The sequence below is a fragment of the Falco rusticolus genome, chromosome 4, assembly GCF_015220075.1.
Source record: "Falco rusticolus isolate bFalRus1 chromosome 4, bFalRus1.pri, whole genome shotgun sequence".
NCBI lineage: Eukaryota > Metazoa > Chordata > Aves > Falconiformes > Falconidae > Falco > Falco rusticolus.
In genome coordinates this window covers 88,288,395-88,312,883 of record NC_051190.1, presented here as the reverse complement: position 1 = coordinate 88,312,883, position 24,489 = coordinate 88,288,395, and the positions used below count along the sequence as shown (strand labels likewise).

The following is a 24,489-nucleotide window of genomic DNA, read 5'->3' as shown; positions in this document are numbered from 1 at the left end:
ACAGGTTACTAGAATAGACCACTGACCTGGCTCAATATGGTTGCTCTGATGTTGTGCTCTTAGTTGAATAATAAATATGAATTCTTGAACACATCTGCAAAGTGAAAGTGGGCTAAAGGTAGGATATGGTGAAAGAAATGCAGGGTCAGTGGCAATCTAGCTTCAGTAGGGTATTGCAAAACAGGGCTGTGGCAGCTGGCAGGAGGTGAGAGCTGGCTGGTTTTGTCGCTATAGTGAGATTTTATAAATGGCGTACTTGACAGTGACTGAGGAATCTGAGAAACAGGTTGCTATTTGCTTTATTCAGGCTCCTTGAAAGGGTTCCTTCATGTGGCCAGGAAATTTACAACAATTAAGAGCACAGCGCTAACAAAAAATGATGAAAGTCATCCTCAGGCCAGTCCCAAATTTTACAAAGGATATTTTTATTTACCTGCCTGGGTCTCTGGCATTCTCCTTCTTCCAATGTCAACTAGCTCTACTCTTTTCCAGCCTCACCAAGACACAGGAAGAACAAGAATTAAGTTTAAAGAGCTGATGGCTACACTTCCAGTAGAGAAGGAGAATATTGAATGCTTGGAGGAGGGAGGGAGGAGCGTATAGTTTTCTTTAATCCTCTGATCTTTTTTATATTCCTTATCCTTCAATTTTTTGCTGCCTGATGAACACTTTGATTTCCTGCAGTGCCCCTCGGGGTTGCAGGGGAGAGGACTGGTGACAAATGTTGGATGCACTGCAGGTGACAGCTGCCTCTCAGAAGGATTACTGGCAAACCCTTCTGAATGTGCACTGAAGAACACCATGAAGTCAGGACCCTGGTGAAATCACAGACGTAATTTCAAAGGAGTGCACACACACAATGAACTTATATTGTGCAAAAGATCTACAAAGAGCTTGGTTTGTGTGCTGCCCTGATGGTGTAACTGGCAAGCAATTATTTATTTAAACATCAGAGGAATAGTTACTGGAAAGACTGCCCAGAGCACCACAGCAAACCCCCTCTGACAGAGGCAATGTGCATTTACTATAGTCACCTGCTGAAGTCAAGCTGCAGAAACAACAGTCCTGTAAAAGATGAGATTTAAATATTTAACTTCATCAGGGTACATGTGTAAATATCCTCAGTTAAGAGCACAGTTAACCCCATCCACTGCTTTCTGCTCTTGTCCAAATCCTAGTATGAAACTGGCGGCTGATAAAGCTGGGACACCCCTGGCAGAGGGGAGACCAGAAGCACCTGAGTCCCTTACGGATCCCCATGGCCACATATGACTCCGCAGGGCAGCCCAGGGACTGTGTGATGGCTGGCAGTGGTCGCCTGTGCACGACGGGCTGCCCAGGATCGTTGGGCTCTTCCTACATAGCTGCGTGCTGAAGACCTAGTGGGAAACTGCCAATAGGACGTGAATAATTTCTACTGGTTTGCATCACACGAGCAGTGGGAAGAGATCACAGAACAGCTGAATCCCCAAGTTAAAGTAAAAAATATTGGTTGTTTCATACATGATCTTTAGGCTATCTGGAATACTAAATGCTAAATAAATTCTACCTGTACAGAAAAGACCAAAATTTCCCCCAAGATTTCAGAGAAAGGCAAGAGTCCTGTACAAGACCTTCTGCAGTGATTTAAAATTCATTACTATCATAAGCTCAGAGTGGTATTTTCAGTACTGGGCTAACTCAGCTGACCCTTCTGTTAGCAACTATAAAATACAAGAGATAAACATGTTTAGGTTTTGGAACGTATGCTGCAAAAGTTACCCAATAACACACTTGTTTTCAGGATTATAGTTCAAAGAGCATTTATAGCAGACACACAAGTATGCTGTTGCCTGTTTGCCTGAGATCACACTGAACAAAATTCAAAGGATCAATTTTTTTACCTGTCTCAGGACCCAGGAGTCAAACAGTTCAGCATAAACAGAGTTTTAAAAATACCTTTTTTTGTAATGTGTAGATTTCTAAGAATGATACAAAGGAAAGCATCAGTAGTAAATACCCTGCAGACCAGAAAATAAGTTGCATGTGATATACTTCAACATGATTCTAACAGTTGTTTTCAGTATGGTCTTGTTTTTTATTTACTTAACAAGGGTAATTGTGGCTAGAAAGTTCACAGGCCAGCTTCTGGCTCTTTTTACTTTTGCCCTCTACTTCGGTGTTATTTTGCAGTGCTAAACCAGAGGCATGAGTATACCTCTCTACAACATACGTACATGCATATAAAAACAGGGGAAAGGTGCCTGGACATTCTGGGCAGACTAGGAGCATGGATTGCTTTAATTTTCATTATATTCCTCATACTGATAATTATTAATTTTCAAAGGTTAATTTTATTAATATAAATATTAATGTGCACAGTACTCTGTATACAATGCATTCAGTATACTGTCCAGAGGTTTTTTTCCTGCTTTTCCAGATGCTGCAGGCAAATCTAAGGAATCTCTGTCCCAAGACACAAATTTAAGGTAAGAAATTACACTTGGGAACGGTAATGAGGATACAGAAGAACTGTGCCCCAGAAACAGTGGGTCTGAAATGACTTTTTTTTACTGCTGAGTAATTAAAGGCGTAAAAAGAACATTAACAGTGGAGACAAAGAAGAGCTGATGTGGAGGGACCAGGGTAAAGTGCAGCTATGTACCTAGCACTAAGCTCCTGTCCATGATGGGGGCTGGGAGAGGCTGTTTGTTTTGATCATAGGTTGCACCCAGTTTTCAATTAAAAAAAAAATAAAAATCACATGTTAATATTCTTGTGTTAGTTTTGCAGCAATTCATTACACCTAGAGTCTTCCCTTCCCTACATCTTACAAGGTCGTTTAAGATAGCAGGTTTAAAACACTACCATTCTGACTTAGGAGCTTTATATGCAATTTGCAGAGAATCCAGAGCTGTAGACAACGAAATCCCAAATGAAGCCACATGAACAACTGCTAGGATAGCAATTTTCCTTTCAAGCTACAGCTGTTCTTTGAATTTCAGATTTAAATTGCTGTAGAGAACTAACACAAGTTATCTGTAATCACATAGAGTTAGTTGTGTTTCTCATCTTCCTCTGGAAATTGAAGGAGAATGGTTCCTCCGCAGATGACCGTCATGTAAAATCTTCTTACCTTAGTTCCTGAAGTAGGTACGAGTCCCACAGCTGCCATATATGTACTTCCAATTGTCTTGATCTTTTCTATGTCCTTATAATATTCTTTGTCCATAAGCTTTGTTTAAAACATAAAACTGTTAAATATTACATAATATTTTAGACAAGCAACTGTAGTTATCAGATAATATGTCCAAGTTGATTAAACCATATGATTTTTGATAAGTTGAGGCTTGCCCATTTTGAGGTCATTGAAAAAACTACCATTAACTCGCATTTTAATACTCCTCCCTGTATTAGACGATTTTGAGGTCAGACTCATGTGCCTACAAATGCAAACTGGGCACTTTGGAGAAGCCCAGTGAGCACCAACTACAATTAAGTAGGAAGTTTACAGTACTGTTTTATTTGGCAGTTCAAGATACTCTGAGCTGCTACAGATCATCTCTGTCTATAGCAATTTGGTAGAACTGATATGGTCAAAAGACAAAGTGTTTAGACCTTACCTCATCAAAATCTGCAATAATTTCATTTAACAGGCGTAGACATTCCACTCCCATATTATTGCCATCCAATTCGATGTAGAAGTCATTGAAATTTGGGATGGAAGCAAACATCACTCCCACTTGTGAATATGACTGGTAATAAAGGTCCTGCAGTTCATGAGCAGATACAATTTTTATTTTAAAAGATTAATCTAAACCAGGCATCATTATTATGGTATCTGTTATACTGCTAAGCAACAGCTAGGGCAAAAGCCATCATTTTTGGTAGAGAGAAAGCCAGCATTATTAAAAAAAAATTTAATAATCTCTGCATTCAAAAACACAAAAGAAAATTAACACCCAAGCTATTAAATCCATTTAAGACAACTCTTTTTCTCTGTTCAGACATGGAAGTGGTGAGTAAAAATTTTGTGAAACGTCTTAACAGTTGTAGAACTATTATTGTATGAGAAATATATTTGCAATTTCTCAATTTTGTTTTATAACTACAATAGGAGATGGAATACTTTTACCCTGCCGCACAAACCCAGCCTTGCTCCTTCATGTCTTTCCCTGGGTTCTGGAGCCCTGTATTCAACATTAAAAATATAATGTTGCTCTCTACGGTAAGGTTTCTCCTTAAGAATTCAGAGGGCTCTCGGAAATTAAAACCACTATTCTGTGGTTCAAATACATTGATCCAAACTCTCAAGAGCAATATCATGGCCATTAAGACTACTCCAGTGCTGCAGGTATTGCAGCTGCACCAGAAGGACTCTGGTAAGGGTCTCCTCAAACAATTTATTTCATTACTGCAGCCTTTGATGTTAAAAGCTCCTGTTCCTTCCTTGGGCGTGTACAATTCTCTGGTTTTAACTTTCAATGGATGAGTTTGGTAACGGCAGCACACTTTCAGAACAAGAGTGGTTCATAGGGAAGTGTCTGGCAATTCATACTCTTCACTATTCACAGCCAAACTGAACTCATGAAATATTGTGATAAACTCCAATATTCTAAACTGATTAAACCGAAAAAATTACTGATTGGCATGCAGACACTTGGCTGCATTGGTGTTGAATGACACATTTTTTTATCCTGCTTTTAGTTGAAATTATTCAGAGAAGGAGGAAGAAATAATCCCAATCTAATTCTTGGACCACACGTTTTTACCAAACTATTCCTTTTAGCACAAATTAAATTTTGTAACTCCAAGCCTTTCCTGAAAACATGCAGTTGAAAGATGACCTAAGCTACACAGGTTCACACCCATACACCACCACCACGTATTTAGATTTTATCTTGGTTTACCATATTTCTCGGATTAGACATAAGAAAGTGCTGTGCAACATGTGCTGGCAACAGGTTGAAGAGAATTCTTTTATTATCCAGCTTGACTCTCTCCATATCATCTCTCTCTTCTTCTGCCTGTGGGGATAGAGGAAAAGAAAAACCTTTCCAAAAAGCAAAAAAAAACCCCTACCTGAAGCCAACACATAGCATCTATTAATTCATCTCTTGAAATTAAACTGAGCAAAATAATGCCTGCAAATTAGAGTGGGAACAGTTGTCCTTTACAGTGTTTTTATAATGGGGCAAAATCCCTTTAAGCCCTGTAATTCAAGCTACAGTCTCTGTGCCAATGGCTACTTTCAGGGCATGATCAGCTAAGTCTGCTGGCGTCCTGTGTAGTTCTCTGTTCTTTTAAACAGGCCCTTGGTATGGTTGCAGAGGAAAAAAGCTAGCATAATCTAAAATCACATTGGCCTTGGAGGCCGATTACTTCCCAGGTAGGTGGGTATGGTGACAGAGAGTATTTGATCCACCTTTCCAAAAAGAGAAGCCTGGGGAATCCCCAGTGTTTAAACAACACCTACATCATCTTGCAGTAAAATGGAATCAGATCTAGTAAGATCTTAAAACCGAACATCCTTAAGAATGATATACAATTAAAAGAAATATTTTGATACAAAAAATAATTAGCATTTTTAGAGATGTTTTTAATTCCCCTGGCATTTTTCATGAAAACATATACAGCTCCGGCACACAGAAATTTCTCTGCACAACAGCAACAGAAATTCTGTCATTCATGTGAACGACAGCGTTCAGGAGGGCTGCCCAGGAATCAACACAGCCCAAGGTCCTTAACTCAAGATACTGGCATTTTATTACAAGTGTCTTGACTGACAGGAGTTAGTGGGAGTCAGATATTCGGAAACAATTCTAAAGATCAGACCCCTTACTGGAAAAACACTGAGTATCTGGGCTCTCATTTGGGACTCCTAGGTTTGCAAATTCCAGCCTTGTCCTTAGTATACTCTTCTGCAAAATTACTTCTCTGGAGTTTGCTCCTAATTGTTAGAGTGACCTTTGGCCCGACATTCTGATTTCAATTAGAAAACATCTGAAAAGTACCGTATAATTAATCTCACAGAAATCACAGCTCATTCTTTGCTCTTCAATCATACTCACCGACCAGTAACACAAATCTTCTCCCATGATCCCAACAGGATCTTGTTTGTCTAGTTCCAGTCAGCAGAAGACCGGAAGGCCAAATTCTCAGGCATCGTTGAGAAACTACCTTCACGTAAACCACTGAAGAATTTGCTCTAATCTTTGTTGGTGTCCCCTTTGCATCTAGAATTTGCTATCCTGATCTATACAAAGTCCACATACTTTTCTCACTACCCATTCCTGTCTAAGTAGGAGAAAACCAGTCATGTCTTGCCGTTGTATAGCCTAAAAATATTCTTTTCATCTGATTTTTTTTCCCCATGAAGCTCATTTTTGCTTTCCATGATAAAACTTAGGAAACAATCTCTTTATTCAAATCACATAGTCTGCTTTCCCTTGCAGTTTACTTCTGCATTCTTAAATTTCTTTACAAGTAGAAAGAGTGCTGAAAAGAGAACTGGTTTTAAAACAACTTTTTAAAGAATCATTCCCTTTTGAAGAAAATTCTCAGCTCCTCCTATAATTTGTGTAATAAAAATCAGAATCTATTCCAGAGGTGAACTATCAGTAAACATTAAATAGCAGTTGAGCTCTGCAAGAAATATACCTGAATTTTTTATTCTAAGCAAGTATCTACTTCCTGTTTGTGAGCTGTTTTCCTGACACATTTTTAGCTGTTTACATTTCTTAAATTTCTTAAAATGAGCTTTCCCTATTTAGATGGTATAACTCTCTCTCTGACTTATTGTTGTCTATAAAAATGTGTAATGGCTGCTTGTGTTTAGCCTGACTGTTGGAATTTAAATCTTCTAATAGTAAAAATAAAAAGCTTTTTCCAGCTGAAAACTGAAACCAAGCTTACAATTCCATTTCTGCATCACTCTGCAATATGGGAAATTTAACTCTGATGACAGCAAAGAGATTTGCAAACTGAATTCATGGTCAGAATAAAAAAAAATCCGTTTTGGGCTTGCTTATCCATTCCTCTATTTTTTTAATAAGAACTTTTTTTTTACTGTCTTCCCAAGAATGTTTAAAGTTCTCAGTTAAGCTCCCAGTACAATATGGGGCAGAATTCCCAATAGAATATGGGGCATCGAGATTTCTGGACAAGTCAAAGTAATCGAGCCGGGGTAGGTAAGATGCATTGCATGGAAGTGATGCTGTTCAGTCACTGGCAGCTGCTCTTCATTTCTGATCTGGAAATGTGTGATCAGGTTCCCTCGCCTTGCCCAGTTGTGGATGTTGTGGTTTAACCCCAGCTGGCAACTAAGCCCCACGCAGCCACTCGCTCACTCCCCCCCAGTGGGATGGGGTTGAGAATCGGAAGAGCAAAGGTGGGAAAACCCGTGGGTTGAGATAAAGACAGTTTAATAGGTAAAGCAAGAGCTGCGTGCACAGCACGGCAGAAGGGGGGTTCACCCACCACCTCCCATGGGCACGAGGGGCTCAGCCCCCCTCCTGGCGGCAGGGCTCCCGCATGCCCAGCGGGGGCTTGGGAAGGCAAACGCCGTCACTCTGAATGTCCCCCCCTTCCCTCTTCTTCCCCCAGCTTTGTGCTGAGCATGGTGTCCTATGCAACAGACCCTATGCATGGGTCTGCTGGGGGCAGCTGTCCCAGCCGTGCCCCTCCCAGCCCCTTGTGCCCCCCAGCCTGCTCGCTGCGGGTGGGGTGAGAGGCAGAACAGCCCTCGGCTCTGTGCAGGCACCCTCAGCAGTAATGAAAACATCTCTGCGTTATCAACGCTGTTCCCAGCACAGATCCAAAACATAGCCCCGTAGTAGCTGCTGCGAGGAAAATTAACTCTGTCCCAGCCACAACCAGCACAGTGGACCAAAATGTTCACTTTGGAAGACGTGATTGAGAAGGTTCTTCAGTGTTTCCTACCATTGTGTTATGATTCACAACAAAGGTTTCAGAACAAGCCACAGCACAAGGACAAAGCTGCCAGCAATGAAGCAGACCCTTGTGACCTTGGTCATGTTGCCAGACTTCTGTCCACCCTCTGACACACAGAAAAAAAAGACAATTCTAACATACCAATATAAAATAAATGAGAAAGGACACTCTAGCCTGTTCATTTTCCACTTGATTCCTTCTCACAGATCTCTAAGGCAGGTGTTGGCTTTTCTCCTCCTTTCTGTCTCTCTTCAACACTGTCATGAAACTACTAGGAAAGAAATGCCAGTGCCCCTACTGCGTGTGTGCAGGTATGGGTGTGACAATGTTTGCAATGATGGGACCAGAGCTGGGACTAAGAAGCTGAGAACTGAGCCCTTAAGTAAAGAGCTAGTGGCTCAAACCAAATCACCAAAGTCATGACCGAAGGGGTGGAAAAATCCTCCAAGAGCAGGGAAGGGCATCAAGGACGCCACCATTGCTAAGAAACACAGTAGAATGCTACATTTCCAACACACCTGGCAAGCGCTTCTTCCCCTCTTCGGATGCAAAACTGTTAACTACAGTTTTGACTCTGAGAAGGTTCAGTTGCCAGAAATGAGATGAAAACCACTAAGGTCATGGGAGGCCCTTGAATAGTACCACGGTGGGTGATGGTTGCAAAGCCTAAATAGAGACAAATCATGCAAACAGCAGAACGAGAGGAATGTAGGTCAAGTGCTCTTAGCTTTCTGTGCCCTGCCTATTTCAGGTCAGGCACTTCCTAGCCAAGAGGGAGAGAGGAGTGCACTCTCTCCCTGTGGTTCAGGGACACGTTCACACTGGCAATGACTATGTAGGGCAACGCAGTGCCATGAAGAATAAGCTGCGTTAGCACTGCCTGACCTAGCCCCTGACTTAGAAGCAGAACGGTCATGGAATTAGCATAGCACTCCTTCTGAGCTACTTAGTTGTGTCGAAAAGCAAGGTATATTAGCTTAGACCACACACTGGGTTAATACTGCTGTACTGTTCCTGGAACCCTAGCTGGAGTCTGCATGGACTGCACTCGTGCCATCCAGACATACCCAATGTCTAGCATCCTGTCTTTAATTAAATGATCTGCTTAGGAATATGAACTAAGTATCCATCCTACTACCCTGCACCGTCTAAGACAGCTCTCATATATGCAACGCCTCAGGGGCTGCCTGGGGAAAGAGGGAAGATCTCCTTATGCCTCTTGCCAGGGAAGATATAGAGTGAAGGTGTGGTAAAAAAAGACTTGGTCATGTTCATCAGTGAGGACTCTAAAACCGTCCCATCATATGGCTCTATGGGGAGTAAAGTAAATTGATTACTGGCACTTTCTGGACATTTTCACAGCTTCCTGCCTTCTGCCCTTCAGGCAGAAACAATGAAAACTGTCTCCTCCTTGTGACTCATGAACTCTTAGTGCCTACGCTTTGAGAAGCTGAGATAAAAGGATGTGTAGGCATCAGCCTTTCCCAGGCAAAACAGACACTGAGAAGGGAGAAGGAGTATTTGGGGCTGGCAAAAGAAGATTAAAATAGCACAGAACCCAGGTATTTACATTCCTGGTGGAAATATTACCTAGACAGCTAAAAAGCATCCGAACCTTTGTCTATTTGCCCCTATTCCTGTTGGTTAATTAATGAAAGCTGCCAGCATGGTATTTATGCAATAGCTGCTGGCTCAAAAAACCACAGCAGATTATATGGAAAATAAACAAGAAAGAAAATACATAGGCATGAGCAACATAATTTTTCACATTCTGCTTTTTGCTTCTACCTGTTTGGTATTCGTAGCAGCTAGGTCATTTTGCAAACCTTAACTGCATTTGTAGAACTGCAGTATTTAAAAGTAGGCTTTGTTTTTGCTTTGGACTTGATAAAATTTAAAATCTTTGGTACTACAGCTTTTGGCATCAATGTGGTTAACAGCTATCCCATTTTACAAAGCTACACAGCATCCCAGAACATTTATGATGCTGGGAAGTGGTTACACATCCTCTGTTCAGGATGTGGTTTGAGCTGTTGTATCACCTGAGCTACCAGGTGACTGTTTAGTAAGCATAAAATTGCTGTAGCAATGTCACTGACTGAAGAGTTATCACATGAAAATCCACAGTTTTAACGTTCAGCTAAAGAGAAGCCGGGCAGCAGTGCCACAGAAACCTCGCCTTCGTACCTGAAGGTGGCACTAAAACCACAGGGAAGAACAGACCCATCACTGCTGCTGTAGGGCCAGATGTTTAAGAGCAAGTGTAAGCACACCTGGCAAGCCTTACCTACCAGCTGTGAAATACATATTCCTTGCAAGGGTAACAGATTAACAAAGTCAGTGGAATGCTATTCTCATATTCCCTAAAGAATGCGACTATCAGTCATGTCATCGTATTATTCTTACTTGCCCCCGCCCAGAGAAATTCTGGGTGAGTGAGCAACTCCATTTTTTGGGCAGCTTTAGCTTTGTCTTGAATTTATCACTTCTATTTATGTGTCCATTCCGCTCTCCACAACTCCCCCCCCCTCCCCCCCCCCCGTGTTGTTGAATAATCTGCATAAGGCAAAATTGGCTATCAGTCACAAATAAGTAAAATGCTCCTATATTCACTACGCACAGGTATTGTCATATGCGGCACACAGAGCTACACAGCCAAGTTATGTGGAAAATGAAATTTGCCTCCCACTGCCAGTTAACAAAAACCAAGCAACCAACAGATATTTCCTGGTACTGTGATATTCAGAAAGGTTAAATTTGTCACAGAAAAAAACCCAAACAAAACCAACTAGCAAAATCAACGACAGCAGTAAATAGAATTATGACTGATTTAACAACCTATTATCAATCTGGAAAACGTATGTTTCCCACAGGATGTACACAAATCATACTGTACTATGTCCACTCTGGTACCTTAACCTAAATGCATGGAAGTTAGGTTAGCTTTTCTTGAAACTGTATCATTTTTCTAAATCAGTTTTTCTTGCTTGAAATCTGCTTTTCCTCAAAACACATCTTTTTCCTGATACAGCAGACAAAATCTACGGAAGCGGGTTTTTCTCAGACCTTAGAATAGACCACTGAGCATCCTTCTATATATTCTTATTAATAATGGTATCAATTGCAGGATACTTTCAGTGTTTAAAATATCATTTAGTTAGTACTAGACTGTTTGCTGTTCAGGATGGAGTAAATGAAAATATCTGTGAAATCCTTTTTATTGCAGCTTATGCCAGAAATGGTTTTATTCATCTGAGAACATTTTTACAGGATTAGTCCCACAATGAGCCTTACTAAAAGTATGCAAACAAAGTGCTCACAGCTTCCAGAATAGCCCTGAACGTGAAATTCTCCCATTCGTAAGCCAACAACTGAGAAGCTTCCTAAAAATACATGTTGTACCATGTTGGCACATCTTCACACAGCAGCAGCTGGCTGCTGGGAGATGCGGGTCTCCAGCTCTAGCAGCAGTTCATGCAATTCAGTGTTTGGACAAAGAACCAGCACTCTGCTCTGCAAAACAGGAGAAAATCCCCACAGTCCCCCTGCACTAAGCCAGTATTTCTAAAAGTTCTGCTACCGAGTTAAGCTGACACGGTCCATTGGTAGGTAGCACTGTGGCGGTGGAGGAACATAGCCAAGAATGCTGTTTAACTGTGTGCAGGGCTCCTGCCACCCAGCAGCTAGGGAAAACTCTTGCACAGCAAGGTGGTTTTTACCCTTGTCTTCTCTTAAAGACTGTTCAACAACCAGGAGGTTGGAGTTTGCTAACTATTGAAAGGCAGTTTTACCATACAGATATTTCCAACTGTCTTCCCAGAGCTTTTAATAGCCAGATTTCCACTGTGCCAAAGAGCCTAATAAGTACAAGAGATTTTTTTTTTAACATCCATTTGAAGAGGTAAGCACCTCTTTCATCTTCAGCTTCTTTCATCACAACGGTACTTCTGCATGTTATGTTAATTAGTGCTTGTATTCAAAATCATTTACACCCGACACACGGAGTGGAAACCAGGAGACACACAGAGTGGAAACCAGAACAATGTTCCTTCAAACGTGTTATCCATAATTATTTGTCATACAGGGAATAGATCTTCCATGTGGAGAACAACAAGGGTATATGCCCCAATCATCAAAGAGGCTAAGCATCTATGCAGTATATTGATTTCAAAGAACAGTAGTTATGTTGATCCCTAATTTCTGAATTTTCTACCTACATTGATTTTTTTTTTCCTTTGTGATTATTGTCATGCAAATCTCACAGACAAGATGGTACCATGTAAGCACCTCATTTGCAGTTGAAAAGATCTGAAAATGCTTTTCATCTGAGAAGGTCAAATGCCACTTTTTAAAATGGGACCTCAAGATGTTGCTGGACATTACTGAAATTTGATCCGCACCCATATGTCTTAACTCCCTTTATTGTCCTTTGGAGTAATGCCCAATGATTTTAACAATAGTGGTAGGTGACCAGGTCTTTCTGTAAAATCTGGGCCCAAGAAAACAGAAAAAGTTTGTATTTCTTCCTTTCCTACTGTCCGGTTCTGCTCTTTCAGCAGACAAGCAACCCATTAGTTTCCCATACTTGACTTTTTAAAACTAATCGATTGCTAATTAAAAGCCAACTTAAAACTAAGAACCTTTAAGCAGTACATTCCTTAGGGATGCAATATTCACCGTGCAAGTCACAGTAGCTGAAATGACGAAAAGCATTTAAGATGCTGGAACTCACTCTTGACCTGTTACCAGGACAGCAAAGCAGTGTCTTCCTGCTTGCTGCTTGATTTCATGGCTAGGAATAACGTACAGATGTCTCATATTCATGGATCATATGGCACTCACCTCCCTCCACCATGTGCCAACCTATATGAGGCTAGCGGCTATACAGCTAGTCGTGTGCTGCTTTCAGTTTCAAAGTCAAGGGATATTTTTTTCCCCACATAAAACCTGTGTTTGGCACCACTGGCGGAAGCCATTATCAGTCCGTCCAAAACAAACTCCTGAGGTTGACAGGCACAGCACCTATCAATACTGCAGGTCATAGGGCAAAAATTAAATGAAGTGATCACAGGTTGTTGACTTAGTTGAACAGCACAGAGTCCACAGAAGTTATAGAACAAGATAAACTTAAATCATGAAGGAGGTGGACATGGTCTTATACATCAAGACAAACAAAACAAAATCCCAACAGAGCTTAACTGTTTGGTAGAAAACCTTTAAAAGTAGAAGCTAATAGAGCAAAGTCATTCCTGATTTCTCCATTCTTGGTAACACAGTAGAGCCAGGGTTGTGTTTAACCCACGTGTTCCAGTCTTCATCTTACATCTAAAAGCAAGTCCTGTGGCAATTTACACAGTTCTTTTAACAACACGGTCAGCAGGGTGTAGGTGAGGACTGGATGTGTGTGACCTCCGTGAGCTACAAGAGTGTCAGGATGTAAGATTTATCAAAAAGGCAACTTCTAAATTCCACCAAAACAAACTTACATCTTTTTCAACCTTCTCCTTCCCTCAGGGGCCAGTGTGAAACATTTTGGAGGTGGGACTAGGACTGCTGAGAGGTGTGACAGGGGGTAGACATTTCCTGATGCTTATGACTAATATGATTTTTATAGGTTTAGCTGTGATTATGATAGTTAGGAAATATATTTACAAAAAAAGTCTGTGCACTTGGCATGTAAATATATTTTCAGCCTTCCTTTGGGAAAGAGTTCCATAGTTTCATTGCATGATAAGGGTATAAATATTTCCTTTCATCAGTTTTATTTACCTCTTTTCAGTTTACCTGAACGTCAACTTGTTTTCACCCCTTTTTGTATTGTAAGATGAAAAAACCCCTTGGATTTAATTTCTTTATCTCAAGTTTATACTGCTAACAGTTGATTTCCCGTGTCTGAAATTCTCTCTGTTCATAATGCATCTTAGATATACATATATTGCCTCATTAATGAGGTGCTGTTATGGAACAACGACAAACAAAATCACTTCTCCAGAGCAGATGAATTTTATATAGGTCTGTGGAGAGAAAGCTCTTAACAATTTTACTATAAACCCCAACAGTCGTGAAAAACATTTTAAGTGTCTTAGTTCAACTAAATTGTTCTGAAAATATTCACAAGCCAATTCAAAAGCTGGACATCATTTTGTGTGCACGGATACTAGAAAGAAAAGTCCTGTGACTGACCTGCACAGCCCAGAGGTAGTCCAGACGCAGCTTCAAGTCCACCTGCCTGGAATGTAGTGCCAAAGCACAAGAAAACAGCAAAATGGCTAGTATTGGTTCATAGCCACGCATATAAAAGGAGCCACCCCTTAAAAATAAAAGGAAAGTCAGTGGGTTATTCCACATTTTCTAATACCTGACTCTGCATACTTTTAATATGAAATCTTTAGTTTGGAACATGCGGGTGCCCCCTAAGCTAGCCTTTTTCTGAAGGGGCTCGTACAGGCAGTGAGATGGGTGACAGTAAATCTGATCACTGCATCACACAACATTGAAAACTTTGAAGATTTTATAATGCTATACGTTATTGCAATGTGTGGGCATGCTTTTAATTATATATATATAATAATATATATACAGAAACACTCGAAAGCTCAAAAGATTGAATGAAACTGGCATTGGCTTCTGAGATAAGGAAATGAAGGTTTTAACTGTGTTTTTCATATTGTAATTAGGCTGCAGTGTGCTCAGCTGAGGTGGGCTAGCATAAAACTACAGAATAATGGGGCAGCCGTTGCTAGTTCCCAAAAGCCGATCCTCTGCTGATGGATTCTACTAGATCCTGTAGTTGCTGGGGAGAGGACGGCTGAAACATTTGTCACACTCTACCCAGTGTGCAGCCCTAAGGGCACTGAGTGCTAGAGGGCAACGCACAGAGAAGCAGTCTACCTACATCAGGTATCTATATATGACATATATACGTGACTATCTATACAGGAATACCCACAGCTTTAACCTTGCAAGATACCTACCCCACTGCTTTTCTGTAGCCACTGAGTTCCAGGATAACTATGTATAAAATTGTAACAAAAAGCAGGAGAATCATTTTTGGCAAGGAAGATACACGTAGAAATATTGCCAAAGTGAGAGTCCCCACTACACAGGAAAGGAAAGCATAGTGGGCTGTGTCACATGGAAGTTCATTCATTGTTTTATTTGTTCCACCGGGAGAAATGATAACTATTGAACTGCTGGAATTGGTATTCCAAACCCAAGGCATACAGCCAACCTAGAAAAGACAGAAGAGTTGAGAAGGGGAGAAAGTTAAATATGAAATAAACAGACATGCAGCTGCTCTGGGGGCTGACTGTAGTTCCTTTCTAACTGGGAAAATATGGCTGTGGAGTTCCCATCCAGTTCACTGCCCTGATCAAATCTCTCTCCTTTTCCTCTAACGCTTTACTCAGTTTAGGAGGGAGACACTGTTCATTAGATGCCCGAAGGCCAACCAATTAATGCCTGGACTTAGCTGAAGAGTTTCCGTCTCGACGCTCAAACCCAAGAGATTCCCAGGTCAGCATATTCCTGCAAAATTAAGGAACTTGAGTAAATATTTTATGTGGCCATGAGGGTGAGAAAGGTTCTTGCACAGAGCACAGGAAGAAATATGTTTTTTTATTGGCTGTAAAAGGTATCAATTTCAATTAATCAAATATACTGTATTAATCTTTGACTGAAAAGCTGAACATGAATAGTCTCTTTTCTCCACCTCAGAGCTACTGCTGCTATCACATATGATTCAAATACAAGGCCTCATCTTTAATTATCCCTGCCATTTCAGTCATCTGAGGAGTTCCATTTCCTCCCTAGACAGGAAAATAAAAAAATTTTTTAGTGCATTTCTTACGGGAAATTTGAGGAAATTTAAGCTGCTTCTTCTGAAGGCAGTGTCACATACTCATCTCAGAGCTGTTACCCAAGGAAGAGGGGAATTTCTGGCAAATAGTGCAGGTCCCTAGAGCTCCAGTTTTAATTGCACTCCAACCTTCACCCCTTACAAAGGGAGAGGATAAGCGTTAGTATAAATGGGAGAGTGGGATGGTAGTGTGAAATTGATTTTAATGCGCACTGCCACATAAGCCCTGCCCTGTACTTAAGCTTCCCTTTTGAAGTGTATTATTAGACCTTCTTATTTCATCCTAACCACTGATAATGAAATTTTATAGCATGCTGTAAAATAACTGACAACCTGAAAGGTGATTAAGCAATACATTTTACAGGGGGTCGTAGTCATTTAAAAAGATGAGACATAACAGATAAAATGTGAGTTAAACTCGTAATGGCTAACGTTATGAAATGAAATGAGAAGGAGAGAAGTGAAAAATCCATTTAATGTGATTTTGTTCAATATCCTTAAAAATGCTGTTCATACTAAACTCAGCTGAAAACATAGGTGGGCGTTAGGCTTCACAAATGATGGGAGTTCCATCCAGGAAAACCCCACCTGCCCTACAACTGAGAGTAAAACCTCAACTCCTATCTCCTCTGCTGGCTGAGGATTCTAGAGGCATTACTTTGCAATAATACTAATAATCACTACTGATAGAACATCCCCCCTAAGCATTTGAATGGTTACAGGCTTCAGTAAAGGATAAAGTTGTGTTTGTGACCTAGTCCAAGCTATCACTGTATGATCATTGCGTCGCTGGAGGGCAGGACTGCCCAGTTCTGATCTACCTTCTTCCACCGATGTCCAACATTGTCTTAGGCCTTCTGAAGTCTGTTTCTCATTTTCACCATCTTTAAGTGGCAATGATGGTGCTTGTTTCATTTGGGCAAAGTGAGTGTCAGATCTATGGAGGCTGATCCACAAAGGTTCCAGCTATCCTGATATTCATCCCAGTGCTGAAGTCAGGTACACAGAGCTCACTGTGATGCTAGCTAGCCTGGAGGCACTGCACATCTTTATGCATTTTAGGCTTACATGCACATTAGGAACCACATATATGCCTGTGTGCTATTAGGGCTGTGTGTTACTCACACAGCTGCTGCTCAGGAATTCCCAGAAATGTCTGAATATCAGTAATTCTTGGCACCTCTCAGGACATTGGAACTCGCAGACAAGGAATCCTCTGCCCATTCAGTTCTTGGGTATCAGTGTAGTAGACATTCTCAGGGCAGGTCCAGGGATGAGCGAATATGCAAAATAAAAAACAAGGCGCTTGGCATCTCAGTTAGTGCTGTGACCTGCACGTGAAATCACTTGTCTTCCCATTGGCCAGGACACATTGCCCAAATCCCGCAGAGAGGCATGATTTGAGACATCTGCCTCCTCAGCATTTCAAATTGTGTTTAGTGTCCTATTTTTTGTGTGGATTCTTTCCTTTGGGTACCCTAACATGTTTAATTCATTAGCATTACCAGCCAAAATGCCAAAATTGAGTGCTAGGAATTTGACAAGGCAACCGAATGCCAAATATTTAGGTGGAAGTTTAAATCCCAAATGACATTCAAGGAATTAGCTGCTAATCTACAGCAAAAGAAGCTAAATTTTCAGAAGTATTGAGCAAGTTCACTTCATATAAGGAATCACATTAGATGTGAATGGATCGTTTAAGTAGCGCAGTGAAAGTATGTCTTCTTGTTACACAGTACTGTCCGTATTTTAAGATCTTGTCATCTTTTCTGATCTTCCTGGACTAAAAATATCCGCCTGTTATTATACAGAACTATGTCCTATAAGTTGCCACATAGAAATAAGTAATGTTGTTGGACATTACGTCTTGTCTGTCACAAAACATCATCCAATGAACTAGTGAGCAAGTTGAACCTTTAAAAATAGCATTCCCATAGAGTACATGGCATCAGCAGACTATGCGATACTAAGGTTTGATGTAAAAACTTCTATAGGTGTTGACTAGGTATTTGGGTAATTTCCCAATAGCTTTGTCGTGACTAAATCAGCACCCTCAGGGCAGTGGAAGTTCAAATTATAGCAAAGGGCTTTAATGTGGAAGAAACATGCTCTGCAAGTATGAATTATAGCAAGAGCAGGAATTCGCCAGATGAGAATACGGTGTGTGTGTAACCGATCCGTACCAGGTTGTTCTTTAAACAGAATGCCAGATTAAGTGGTACTTGATTTAAATACTCACCACACATCCTTGAGCCACGGAGTATATTAAGATCACAATAAAAATACACAAAATGGTACGAATTTGTATAGTCAGGCACCCTGGAAAACACTAAGGAAGAAAAAGAAAGATTTATAGATAAAGACTTAAAATATCTTTTAAGTGGGGTTGTTATTTTTCAGTAGTCTACACAAAGAAGTGAATAAGGGATACAGAAATTTTGCCTGCACTGCAAATTATGAGACAAGCATGCAGTTAGTATTGTGTACATGTGTTTTAACGGTAATTGCATTTTGGGGGGTAACAAAATGAAATTACTATTATTGTGCATTATTTCTCACGATAATTAAAACTCTTTGAACGGTTAGGAGGATGTCTGCTTATAATGCAAAGAATAAATTAGGATGGCATTTGGTTTTGTTCTCATGGGGAAAATACCCAAAACATCTTTTGCCTTGCAAATTATCAGCTACAAATAGTGATCCAAGTGAACATACTGTGGCAGCATGGAATTTTGGAGTGGTATTTGTGTCTTTTGCTATAACAGTCACGGTAAATGCCAGGGTAGTTTCAATTATCAGGACTCATTAAAAATATTGAAATTGTCAGAGCAGAAAGAGCAGTAGAGAACAAAAATGTCTGGTGGAACGGAATCTTATGAATCTCTTTCTCATCTCCATTTTTACCGTGATTCCCTCACTGTGAAGTGTGAAGTGCTTGTTGCTGTGAGCATATATGAAGCCAGTGACAAAAGGTGAGAGAGGAAGGATAAGTCTGTCAGGCTCTGGTACTTTTGCTTGTTTCAGTCATACTGATCTACTCTGGTTTCAGGGTACGCTGCTTTCCTTCTCCTACTCTTGCATTAAGAGTGTTTGGGGCATCTATTATCTCCTGGATCCACAATAAGTCTTTTAGACCACAGGACCATATTCCAGTGACTTCAGGGGGCAAGAATCAACTCCAGAAAACAAGCAGATTTGAAGTGGAAACAATCCTGCACCCCTTAAAAGGAGTGGGCTCAAACTTATGAAGGCTGGATTTGACTGAAGATCAAACAGAGCAAGCAAACACTCAATTTTTGGATGAAAGTCACCAGTCCTGACGAAAAGCTGTTCACTTCATGGGTATTATCAAACATCAAAAGCATAGCTTCTAGCAGGCAGCAAAGTACCTATAGAGAGGGGTTCTGTGGCCTTGGCACAACAGAAAACATGCATTGAAACACCTCCTCTTCCTTCCACATATGCAGAGACATTTCCCCTGTACGTGTGACCGTGAATTAAAAGCCCGAGATAGTCATAGGTAGATCAACTTAATCTCATGTGAAACATGAGAATACAGCAATTACAGAAAAAATAAAAAAATGTGCCTCATCTACAAATATATTCTGGCTTCAGTATGGATTAAGTCCATGTAAATGTAGGTGGGGAACAACCAACATAATATCTATGGTAGATTTATATTACGAACCTGAGTTAATTGGCTCCACCAGAAAGTTTTAACTATTAGTCAGTATCAGTAAAATATATTGTGATACCTGAAGTATATCACCTTTAGCAAAACAGTGAGCATATTGTAGAAAAAACCCCCTCAAATTACAAGAATCTCACATTAAAAAGCTGTGTCCCAAGGGAGGGGATATAGCAGTGTCCAAAATGGTACTACGAAAAAAGAGAAAGACTATTTCTGCATTTTTTTGTTACTATCACACAGTTCAGGTTGAAAGGGACCTCAAGGGACCCAAAAGTACTGTCTCCTTGACGTCCAGGACCATTTTTTCAGAGCTGGCCAGTCCCCAGCCTGTGTCACTGCACGGGGTTCTGCCTTCCGAGGGCTTTGCATTTACCCACGCTGTATTTCATAAGGCTCCTGTTGGCCCGTTCTGCCAACCTGTCCAGGTCCCCCTCAACGGTCATTCTGCCGCCACAGTGGCTGTTCCCCAGAAATTGCAGTCACCTGAAAACTTGACATGAGTATACTCCACGTCCTTCTCCAAGTCGTTGATACAAATGCTTATATAGGACAGGACAAACTCCTGTGGTACCCCACTTGTTACTTTCTATTACTCGCAAAGTACAACCAGAAACTGCTATGCTCTGCATGTGATCATTCTTTTACCCATCAAGTTGTCCATCCAGCTATACCATAATCCTACGCACATATGAGGCGGGACATGTGTTTTTATCCATATAAATAAAATACAAAAAAAAAAATTTGTTTGAAGGATATATACATATATAAATATATATATAATCCATTAATTCAGTATGCAACCAAATAAGATATCTACTATTAAAGAGAGAATCCCTGTAGTTCAAACAGAAAGCTGTATGGTTCATAGTGACAAAGTAAAATGCAGATACAAAGACAATATGTCCTGACACATTGCTGTTTTCTCTGTGTGTGTGTGTGTGGTACATATATGGTCTAAGTGTTGACATGCTAGGCTATTGGGTTAAAAAGAAAAATAAACATTTAAAAAGTTGTGAGATGTCTTTACTCAAACTCTGAGTGACACTTAAAAGGCTTATGCTTCTGACTTTTGGCCATTCTAAGACTGCATCTACTCTTTTATGATAGCATAGCATTTTGGGCTTAATTTTCTTTGTTTTCTCTTCTTTGTGGAATTTCTATTAACTAAATAAGTACTGTCAGATCCCCCAAATGCTAGGTAACTGGTACAGTAAAACATTATTATAGTGGGTTTATGAGTGAGGGATTTGATGCTAAAACATGGAGAAACTGAGTCACTTGTCCAGTATAGAATAGCAAATAAGTGCCAGGAGACTGATTAAAATAGAGGAATGACTGGTTTACAATTCTATACTCATTATACATAGCATATTCATTATCTTTTATGTATCATATAAGACAGATTTTCACCACAAAATTTCAAATTACAATATTCTGCGTTTTTATATTTCTTTATTTTTCTAATGCTGTATCTGATCCTGTAAGGTATTGAATCTCTAGAGGAGCCTGGAATAAATTCAAATTCTGTTGACTGCCAAAACAGCTGGAACAAATCTCAAGTTTGCACTAGCCCCAGGGAAATGGCATAATAAACAGCAATTTCCTACAAACTTCATCTGTGTTTCTACTGTCTGCAGACAGAACAACAGATTATAAACTACTGTGCCTTCATGAAACAAAACAGGTCATCAAAATCACTCCCAAATAATTGTGTAAGTGTATAAATAAAGATCTGATCTGTACCAGATACTCTGCTAATACACTGTTTATGTTTTCATGAAAACAATTACTTTCCTCCTGCCAAAGGGCATTTCTTCTTAAGCAAAAATTAGTGTGTGCTCATCAGCAAAGCTGATTAACTGTGTAGGTGTTTTCTCCTGATGTTTGAAAAGACTGAATTTAGATTAAGCCACCACAGATTTCTTTTATCAGAAAATTAGCCTGTAAATGCTTTATTCTGATCTGGCAGACCTAATTGTCTCCTACAACAACCAAATGTCCTTCTGCATCGTTACTGTTCTGCAAATGTAATGCAGGAGAATTAATCATTACTAAAAGTTCTAAAAAGACCAAGGGTTGTGTGTGCAAAATATTGTGCTTTTACCATCAAAACAGCTGCTGCTTTGGCAGGAAAAGTCTTGGAAAATAGAGAGGAAGTTAGTAGTACTTTACACCCAGATACCAGTTAGAATGGAAAGGAGCACTAGTGTGCTCCGTAGTCAGAAAGGAGGAAAAGTCAGGTTTAAAGCAGCTATCTGAACACTGGAATGATTCAGTATCGAGTGGCAGGCACTCAGGGAAGATGCAACAAGAAAGACAAGAAGCGTGGCATGAATGGCACTGATCGCTGCACTGCTGTAGCAATTACTCATGTAAAAAGTCTACTTTCAGGTGAACCATCTCTGCTTTTGAAGCGCCTAATACATTACTTAGCAATGAGCTTGAAAAGCACATAGATTTTAGACTCCATGAAGCTGTGAAGCATGTGCCGATGGCTTCATATTCTAAGGGACAAACAAAGCATAGCTACCAAAAGGAAGAATAGTCAAAAAATCTTAATCACTTACTTGTACTCGTGTGACATGTAGGTACATAATACAAGCCACTAGGAAGCATATGCAGAACACCAGGAGAACAAGAACTACGGTACTCCTAGAATCCAAACACAATAGAAGTAAAGCAATGAGACTCAGCAGCAGATGAAAACAAACAGCACAGGAGTCCTTCTTGGAGTGGTATTTTGGATGAATGGTGGAGGATTTCTCCCTCACCCTTGTAACACTAACCATCGCAGAAGAAATCTCTCAACAAAATGCACTGCTCTCAAGCATGAGAAACTAGCAAATGCTCTTGTACGCGGTGCCCACTATGACCTCAGCAAGGAGATCAAAGCACCTCAAAAATTGAACCGTATGGTGTGTCAGGAGACACACTTTCCAGTTGTAGGCTAATGCAGAGTATTCAGCTTGATGACTCTTGTAAGTAGAGTGTGTAGCCCAATTACTTGGCCTTTGCAGCTGTGTAACAGTTACCAGATGCTTTTCCCTTCTCATCTCTCCTTTTCAGAGATTCGGAAATCAGAGGTCAGTCCACTCAGTCACTTGTCAAGTCAAATAAAACCAGATCAGACTGTGCTCCCTTCTTCTAACAAAACAGAGCAACTCCTTCCTTTTGAGTCTTCCTCAATGGTTAGAAAAATCTTAGGTTTCACAAAGATGCTGTAATAATTATTTTAATTCTTAATCTACTCTCTCCTGATCTTTCAAAATAGGCTTGTTCTTCATGAGAAGAGGCGCAGGCCAAGCATTATCTCCTCCAGAAAACCTGTGTTACTGAAAAAGTACCTCATGGATGTCAGCAAGCCGGCAAAAATTAGTCCACCAGTGCTGATACTTTGATTTATGCTCAGGGACAGCCTGCCCCCAAGCCAGCCACAGAGCCAGGGCCATATGACAGCAGCACAACACGACCTTCACACCTTCTTTTCCAGTCTGGTGAGAACAACCCAGCCAGTTCAGAAGATGTGAGCCATGGCTGCAGGCACATATAATGTATCTGTGCCCTTGACCATCACTGGGAAAAGATTGCTTATAAAGGGTTTCTAACAGTAGAAGAGAAGGGTGCACTTCTGCTGTAGAATTTCACAGTATTTGACTTCAAGTTAATGAACAATTCCCACCAATACACAAACAGGGAAAATTCTGTGCAATGGTATGTATATATAGAACGGGAAGGTGACTCTAGATGCTGCCTGTGGATTCTGAATGCAAGTATTAATAGATAGCTGGCTCTCCTGTGCTTTTAGAGAATTGGCTTGTATTCAGCATGGTAGTATGCTAGCAAAAAAGCATGGAGAACATGACTGCAACAGCGTCTTTTAAGGCAGCAACAGCCAACTGACACTAGTGCTGAGTGGGACCCTGACAGAGATTTGGGTTGGCACCAGTAACAAAGGGCAACATTGTTTTTTAAAAATAAACACAATGTAAGACATCAGAAGGGTTCATCACTAGGGCTTTTAGCGGCTACACTGCATGTGTGCCACCATAATTGGACAGCTGAGGTTGACAGGAACATAGCCTTACTTTCACCAGCTCCATGTGGGGATATAAAATATTACTTTAGCTGAGGAGCTGTTTTACTCAGATGATCATAGGAATTCTGAGAATGTCAAGCCCGTTGCTTTCCGTGTATTTATGCAGCAACTGGCTTACTTAGAGTATTTTCTTGTCTCTAGATTTTGAACCTCTTCCTTGGAATATTGTCAACCTCCTTGAGACATGTCAAACACTATTAGTTATCACTTATCCCATTATAGTAACACATTACACTTGTCTTGGCTTTTGCATTCTCTTGTCATACTTATAAGTACTTTGGCAATCTGAAGAGCAACTTAAAGCTCCAAGTTCTGTGGAGAGGGAAAATTTTCCAATGCTCTTGAAGTTTTAGTCTAGCTCATGGCTGCACCTCTGTCACAGCAACGGAAGAGCCCAAGAAGAACAGTAATTACTGTATTTCTTTGTATGAAGAATTCATTGTATGAAGCCACCACCAACAGACAGTGGAAGAGAGAACTTAAGACCATTTAGTGGGTGGCTCTTTTAACGAACTCAGTGATGAACCCCTCCATCTTCATGAACTTCAGTGGTCATGATCCACCGCAGCTTGTGTGTCTATCAGATCAGAGCTTACACTGAACCTCTGTCCAGCTGGTTTTTAAGTGACTGCACTTTTTGGAAAGCTTACCCACTACCGTACCATAGGATTCTTAGAAATTCATTCCACTTTCAGCTACACTAATCCTTGTTGTCTCTCCTTGTTCTAAATTGCCATCCATATACTGCACGTGGGCTTTACTTCAGAAGTAGGCGAAAGTGTTTTCAGCTGTGCTATTAACTAGTCAGCAAAGGTTGTTAGTTTGGAAATCAGATTATTTTTGTAAATTACTTTGAATCCTGCAGATGAAAGGTATTATATAACACATTTAAATGATGATGATCATTATTTC

General features: G+C 40.4%; 1 protein-coding gene across 2 annotated transcripts in view; it reads right to left on the bottom strand.

Moving 5' to 3' along the window:
• Positions 1-24,489, bottom strand: part of ADCY1 (adenylate cyclase 1) — a 154,294-nt gene that overhangs the window by 14,417 nt on the left and 115,388 nt on the right. The window contains exons 11-17 of one of the 2 annotated variants that reach the window (XR_005103897.1): positions 22,049-22,133; positions 18,030-18,119; positions 14,907-15,163; positions 14,116-14,242; positions 4,890-5,006; positions 3,603-3,749; positions 3,116-3,233 (exon numbers count right to left, since the gene is read on the bottom strand). Coding sequence is in view for 1 of the 2 variants with exons in the window: in XM_037385341.1 (XP_037241238.1) it covers positions 3,116-3,214; positions 3,603-3,749; positions 4,890-5,006; positions 14,116-14,242; positions 14,907-15,163; positions 18,030-18,119; positions 22,049-22,133 (922 nt within the window). In the remaining variant the exon portion in view is untranslated. The remainder of the gene's footprint in view (positions 1-3,115; positions 3,234-3,602; positions 3,750-4,889; positions 5,007-14,115; positions 14,243-14,906; positions 15,164-18,029; positions 18,120-22,048; positions 22,134-24,489) is intronic. The other variant, XM_037385341.1, reaches the window with a different exon arrangement.